Genomic DNA, 7500 nt, shown 5'->3' on the forward strand with positions numbered 1-7500 from the left:
ATTTTTTGGTATGGGAGGTCTTTATATGCACTTAAGAAGATTTCAAGAATTTCTCCTTTTAAAAAAATTGGTTGTTTGAATTTTTTATTGACAAAATCTCTGATTTGTAGATACCTAAAAAGATCTTGAGAGGTTAGTCCAAATTTATCTTTAAGGTCCTGGAAGCTCATCATTGTCCCGTCTTTAAACAGAGTGTAGTAGGTAGTTAGACCAGATTTACACCATATTTTAAACCTTGAGTCGATTTTGCCTGGTGCAAAATCTGGATCATAAGCAAACCACTTTAAAAAATCTGCCTTTTCACGTAATTGGTACCTTTTTAATATATCACTCCAAATTTTAATTGAACTTTTGATCAAAGGATTATTAGGGTCCCTCAGAATCTTCAAATTCAAGGGATCACCAATAAGTGTAGTAATTGGAATTTTATCTACTAAACCACACTCTATCTCCTTCCATTTAGCTCTATAACTGGGTTTACACCAACCTATTAATGGACGTAATTGACTTTTGGAAGTTGCAAAGTCTTATATCTCACTCTGGGCTTTTTGCCTGCCCATACAAATCTAGAAAGAATTTTATCCCACTCAACAAAGTACGGATCTGTTTTTTTAATAAGAGTTGACTGAAATATGTACAGCATTCCTGGGAGAATATTCATTTTGATAGTTTCCACTCTTGAAGTAATACTCAAAAAGGGTATTATATTCCATCTATTAATATCATTGATTATTTCTTTCTTTAATGGGCCATAATTCAGTTCTTCTAACTCAGACAGGTCATTTGGTATATGTATACCTAAATATTTTATATTTATCTTGTCCCAATCTAACTTGTATAATTGTTTAAGATGGAGAGGGGGTTTATAATGGAGACAAAGAGCTTGCGTCTTTTGTTCGTTTAGTTTATAACCAGAATATGATCCATATTCTCGCAAAATTGTAAATAACTCAGGGAGGGATTCTGTTGGATTTGACAAATAAACCAGTACATTGTCTGCAAACAGAGCCAGTTTTTCTTCACTCGTTGCCATCTGAATGCCTTTTATTTTGTTGTTCTGTCGAATATACTGAGCCAACGGTTCGATAAATATTGCAAAGCAGAGTGGACTAAGACTACATCCTTGTCTGTTAGATCTTTCAAGCTCAAAAGAGTCAGAAAGTGCACCATTAATTTTCAGTCTTGCTGTAGGTTTATAATATAACGCCTTTAATGTCCTAATAATAATTTTATCGAATCCAAATCTTTCCATAACTCCAAATAAAAATTCCCATCTTACTGAGTCGAAAGCTTTTTCAGCATCCAGACTTAATAATACAGAATGTATTTTATTTAGATTTATGTGTCTAATTATTTGCAAAGATCTTCTGATATTATCATGGGTTTGACGGGATCTTACAAACCCTGTTTGGTCCAATTCAATAATTCTTGGTAAGATTTTGTCTATCCTCCTTGCTAAGATGGATGTAAATGTCTTATAATCTAAATTCAAAACGCTTATTGGTCTATAATTGGAACATTCCAATCTATCTTTTCCTTCTTTAGGTATAACAGAGATTATTGCCTCCCTCCAAGAAGGAGGGATTTCCCCATTGTTTAGAACCCAATTAAATGTTTTAAGGAGAATAGGTATTAGTACTTCCCTGAGCTTTTTGTACCACTCTGCTGTAAATCCGTCAGGGCCCGGGGCCTTATTAGTTTTAAGTTTACCAATAACCGATTGAATTTCTTCTTTTGTAATATCTTTTGTTAGAGTTTTATTTTCCTCTTCTGATAAAGTTGGTAAATTCAATAATCTTAATAGGCTCTCCATTTTATGGTCATTGTCTATAGGAGGTTGTGAATATAATTTGCTATAATAATTTTTAAAACAATCCCTTATCTTATTTATCTGAAAGTATACTTCCTTATTTGTGGGGTCTTTTATTTTATAAACAGTGTTTTCTGACCTTTGTTTTTTAAGTCTGTATGCCAGTTGTTGTATATGTTTAGTCCCTCCTTCATAATAGTTCTGTTTAGTAAACAATAATTTTCTTTCAATTTCTTGATTGTATATTTCCTCTATCTGATTTCTTTTTTGTTGAATTTCAATTTTTATTTTATTATCTAGCGTGTCCTTATGTTTTGTTTCTAATGATAACAGTTCTGATTGTAGTGCCTTAAGTCTTTCAGTCCTCTGTTTTTTAAGATAAGATGTTTTTGATATCACTCTCCCTCTCATCACAGCTTTACAAGTATCCCATACTGTGGGTGGAGACATCTCGTCGTTATCATTCATTTGTAAATATTCAACTATTTCTGCAGAGAATTCTTCACGTTTTATTGTTTAGAATACTATTATTTAGTCTCCAATGAGTTAGTTTTGTTTCTTGAATTATTTTTATTTTTAGATATAAAGGGGAGTGATCCAATATATCCATTACACCAATTTTACAGTCTTGTATTCTATCCATATCTGCACTGAAGGTAAAAAAAAGTAATCTATCCTTGAATAACATGAATGTGGAGATGAATAGAATGTATAATCCCTCCTGGTTGGATTAAACTGTCTCCAGATATCTACAAGACCCATTTCTGACAACAGACAATTGATTTTTTTAGTTATTTTTCGTGACTGAGAGGCTCTATTACCTGTTGAATCCATATGTGGTTTTAGGGCGATGTTAAGATCCCCTCCGCACATGAGGATCCCTTGTGTTTCTAATACAACTTTTTCTAAGATATGTACATATTGGTCTGATTTAGAGCCAGGAGGAATATATACATTATGGAAAGTAACCAATCTTCCATCAAGTTTTCCTATTACCATCACATATCTTCCTTCCTTATCCTTAGTTGTTGAAATATGTTCGAAAGTAACTTTACTTGTTATTAATATTGCTACTCCTCTTGTATGTTTGTGCCATTTGATGCGAAAAAAACATATTTAAATCCTTGTCTTTTGAGTTTCTCATGTTCTAGCCCTGCCATATGAGTTTCTTGTAAAAAAGCAACATCTATTTCGTCCCTTTTTAGTTTATTTAAAATTTTCTTTTGCTTATGTGGACTCTGGAGTCCATTAACATTAACAGACAGTACTTTAAGCATTCAGCTGTTTAAAAAAAAAAAAAATTGCTTCTGTTGAAGATTAGTTACTTTCCCCCATACCATATTTTTATTAGACCAAACATTTTTAAATATACTATACCTTCTACCCGCTGTCAACTGAGAACAAATAACACAAAACTGATAAACCAAAAATAAAACTAAGACAAATAAAGAGTCTTCCTTCTTCTTGGAGTCCGTTGACTCCTGGATGTCTCTGTTGGTGAGTGAGGAGAAAAAACCCTTCCCATGGTTGGGGCTCCTCCTAGTGGTGGGATGACTGGTTCATTCCCAAATCCACTATAGGTCCAACAAATAACAAAAACGGCTCCTTTGCCTATCAAACCGGTGTGTCTTGATTTAAACAGTTATATACAGGACTATCAAGAATAGTTGTTCTTCAGAAGGTATAACTTAGACTTCGCAGCATTTCGCCACGAGTCCTTTTTATCACTCGTTTAATCTTCTAAACTCAGACAACTTTTGCTTCACTCTTCTTTCCATCGTTGGTCTTGAACCATCCGAATTCACTTCTCGCCAGGGAAACACAGCGCTGATCCTCTCCTCCATATTGGAAACTGGTCGTGTTTTTGATGCAGTCAGTTCGATTCCCCGTACCCTCATTTCCGCTGCCGCGTCCTCGGCATGGTTGTAAGTTCGCGGTCCGTCACTCCAGTGGATCCGAATCCGTGTGAAAGGTGTCTGGAAGCGAATACCTTTCTCTCGCAGCGCTTTTTTAATCCCGCCATATGTTTTGCGTTTCTCAATAATCTCACGAGCGTAATCATGGTCAAAGTAGACTTGTTTGTCATTCAGCATTATCTTCTTCCATGCAAGCTTCAACACAGTCTCTTTTACTTCAAACTGCAAGAAATTGACAATGATTGACCGTGGAGGGGAGCTTGCTCCAGGCTTTTGAGTTAGAGACCTATGGGCACGCTGGATCTGCAGAGAGATACCATCGGGTAGCTGTAGCTCGGTTGATAGCAGATTTGTCACAAAGTTTATCACAGAATCACCTTCTGCATTCTCCGGTATTCCATATATGTGGATATTATTTCTCCTGGATCTGCTTTCCAAATTAGTCACCTTCTCTCGTAGTGTGCGTTGTTCCTTTAGTAGCTCCAGCAGGGCTTCTTTCGTTATTGGGCTGCTTTCTTCCACCTCCGCTATGCGTTCTTGTGCCTCGGCAATGGCTTTGCTGTGAGATGCTAATGTAGCCGCATGCTCTGTTAGCTTGTTGTTTACATCCTTTTTAAACATAGCGAGCTCTTTCCTCAAGGTTTTGGACATATCCGCTTTCATGTCTAAAAATGCCTCCCTTATGTCGTTTTTAAAGCATCGGAGATCCTCAGAAAGCTCACTTAATGCCGGAGAAGTGTCTTTTGCCGCCATGGGTAGCTTGTTAGCATTTAGCTCGTCGCCATCTTCCAGTCCCTGTGTTCCTTCGTTTTTGGACATTTCTTCTTCAGTTGTCGATTTGTTCACACTTTTTTGTCCCCTTCTTGTTTGCATCCCACTCATAATGCTCACAACCAAATCTGGTTTAGATTCTCGAGTTTAGGGGATTAATAATCAATCGGTTGGGACGGAGCTCAGTACTACACGTCCATCCCGTAGCTCCTCAACCAGGAAGTCCATTTTATTGTGTTATTATATTACAAGTTAAATTAATGACAAAGACCCTTCTTAAATGTTTGCCTACCAGTAAAAAAGTGTTTTTTGTCATTTGTCATTAGTTAAACTTGTAATTTAATAATGCATCATATATGGACAGACTGGAACCTACATGTTCAAAAAACTATCTAATTATGATTGTAGTTATTTTATTAGTTTTTTTTTTTTTTTAAATATTGAAAATCTTACATACTCCACCTTTAAATCCAAACAGGGCCATGCTATTTATGTTCTTTAAGAGCTTGCAAATACAAATGTGCAACGCTACTGGTTGAGCAGCAGAAATTTTATTTTATATTTAGGCCACTCTAGAGAATCAATCTGACTCACAAAGGAGGGGGTTTGGGTCTCTTCTGACTTTGTTACAAACCTAGTTCATGTGATGTGGCCATGAGAAGGTCAGGAAAAGCTGGAAAAACTATGTCTTAGGTAGATACTGCTGTTATACCCAATGCTGGTACCCTTACCTGTCACCAAGTGATTTTCAGCTTCTTTAATTCTTTCTTTAGTATTTTTTTCTTCAGCTTTTTCTTGGCATTGAATTTAGATTTATTAAAATTTTCAGCATAAAGAGAGTTGATGTTGAAAATAATATTAGCACTTGTGTCATTTATATTATATTGACATAAAACATAAATCTTTGTTTATTAAAGGGGTAGTTATGTATAAACTGACAAAGTTGTACTTAAAATGCTTTAATCTTGCAGGAGATTTCTTTACTGATGAAATCCCAGCTGCGGACTTGTATGTTCTGGCCAGAATCATTCATGACTGGCCAGTAGAGAAGTGCCTAAAACTTTTGAAGAAGATCTATGACGCTTGTGAACCCGGTGAGTTTAAAGGTGACCTTTGAGTTTTTCTGTTTTGATGACAAAGTGGAGATGTAGCTTTTGTGTGTATAAATGAAAATACCATAAAGGGTTACACAAGAGCAGGTATTTGTACTAATTGGTAAAATTATGTTTTTTTTCCCCCTTTTATCTCTCTTGTTTTATAATTGTATATTTTTTTGTTAATCATTAGACTGGTGTTAGTGGGATGCTATCTTATTTCCCTTTTGTAAACTCATTACAGCTTACTCACATCTTTCTCCAACCTTCTGTCAGGCGGTGGCGTCCTGTTGGTGGAAGCTTTGCTGTTTGAAAACAGGTGTGGGCCTGTCATGGTTCAGATTTTCTCCCTCAACATGCTGGTGCAGGCAGAGGGCAGGGAGCGTCCACCATCCGAGTACACCCACATGCTCAACAAGACAGGCTTCCACAATGTTCAGGTCTGCAGAACCGGCAAGTCCTACGACGCCATTTTGGCCATCAGATGAGCTTCTCACGCAGGTCGTCTGTGTGATGAAGAGAAAAAACACTAAACTGGAATATATCTACAGAAATTTAGGGTTTGAAACTAGAAGCTTTGTTAAAAAACAGATTGTACACACAGATGCCAGGTGTATGTCGTCGTCAACCACAGTGATATACAGATACTGCATTTACAACTTGTTTTTTAAGACTCATACAAAAATTATATGCTGGATCCGATGTTGTTAGTACAGAGTAAATGTGCTACTTTACTTTTGTATTTTTGCTCAGAATTGGAACAAAACATAATCATAATAAACAAACAAAATAAAACAAAAACATAATAAGCATAAGCCACATTAAAAGAGTAATTCTGCATGATGAGAAAAACCTATTTTTGCGTGATAGTTTAGAGTTTGGATCAAAAGTTCATGATGGTCAAATAGATATGAAGGTATCATAAGCAGCGGCCAGTTGGTTTAGCTTAGCATAAAGACTATAAAGCCTGGTTTAGCTCTGGCTATTTAAGAGTGAAATTTAAAAGTTCTCTATCAACTATCTTCTTTCTAAAATCTGTATCCATTTTTTAAGTGCTGTATGTACAGTGGTTTGTGTTTCTAATCAAAGATAAGCTTCTTTTAGCATTATTGCGAATGGCAAGTGGATCAGTAGTGAGTTTTGTGAACTGTTGCTTTTAAAGTTCTTCATATGTGACCAGATTTATATTTCCAATATTTTAATACTGATAAACATACACAGATTAGGATTATTCATTCATTCATTTATTATCTGAACCACCAGCAGCCTTCGGGCAAGAGGCGAGGTAGACCCAGGACAGGTTGCTAGCTCATTGCAGGGCTACAGATTAGGATTAGTTTTACAGAATTAAGCTCTGGGCACTTAAATGTTAGCATGATGCCATGCTACATAAAAATACTTTCTAAAAATGTCAAGTCTGCATTTTCATTGCTAATTTTGAAATGCTAAGATACTAAAATGCCATAAAAGAGAAACTTTTTTGTTAGCAACCATGAATTACAAAATCTTATCTTACTGAGATGCTTACGTTTAATGGTAAATATGTTAGCTTTGTCATTTGTCATTAGTAAATGTTAGCCTTCTAATGCTGAATAACATTTATTCCTTAGAAAATAAAATATGTCTTAGTTCTCATTGCTAATAAGGACCTAGCATAAAAAAATGTCATATACATAACATGAACATGAGCCTCACAAAGTTAGCAGAATATATATATATATATATATATATATATATATATATATATATATATATATATATATATATATATATATATATATATATATGTATATATATATAAACTATAATATACTGTATGTATACAGTTGTGCTCATATGTATTCATATGTATTTCATTAAAGAAAAGGCTGAATTTACAACAGTCACTCAAATAACTGGAGACTTAAAA

General features: G+C 35.1%; 1 protein-coding gene across 1 annotated transcript in view; it reads left to right on the top strand.

Moving 5' to 3' along the window:
* The window catches only part of asmt2 (acetylserotonin O-methyltransferase 2), a gene marked incomplete at both ends in the record, with an annotated part of 15995 nt that extends 9916 nt beyond the window's left edge, over positions 1-6079 (top strand). The window contains 2 exons of the mRNA XM_079261683.1: positions 5469-5591; positions 5868-6079. Of these exons, the coding sequence (XP_079117809.1) occupies positions 5469-5591; positions 5868-6079 (335 nt within the window). The remainder of the gene's footprint in view (positions 1-5468; positions 5592-5867) is intronic.
* Positions 6080-7500: the final 1421 nt, after the last annotated feature.

The sequence above is a fragment of the Telmatherina bonti genome (assembly GCF_933228915.1).
Source record: "Telmatherina bonti genome assembly, chromosome: 22".
NCBI lineage: Eukaryota > Metazoa > Chordata > Actinopteri > Atheriniformes > Telmatherinidae > Telmatherina > Telmatherina bonti.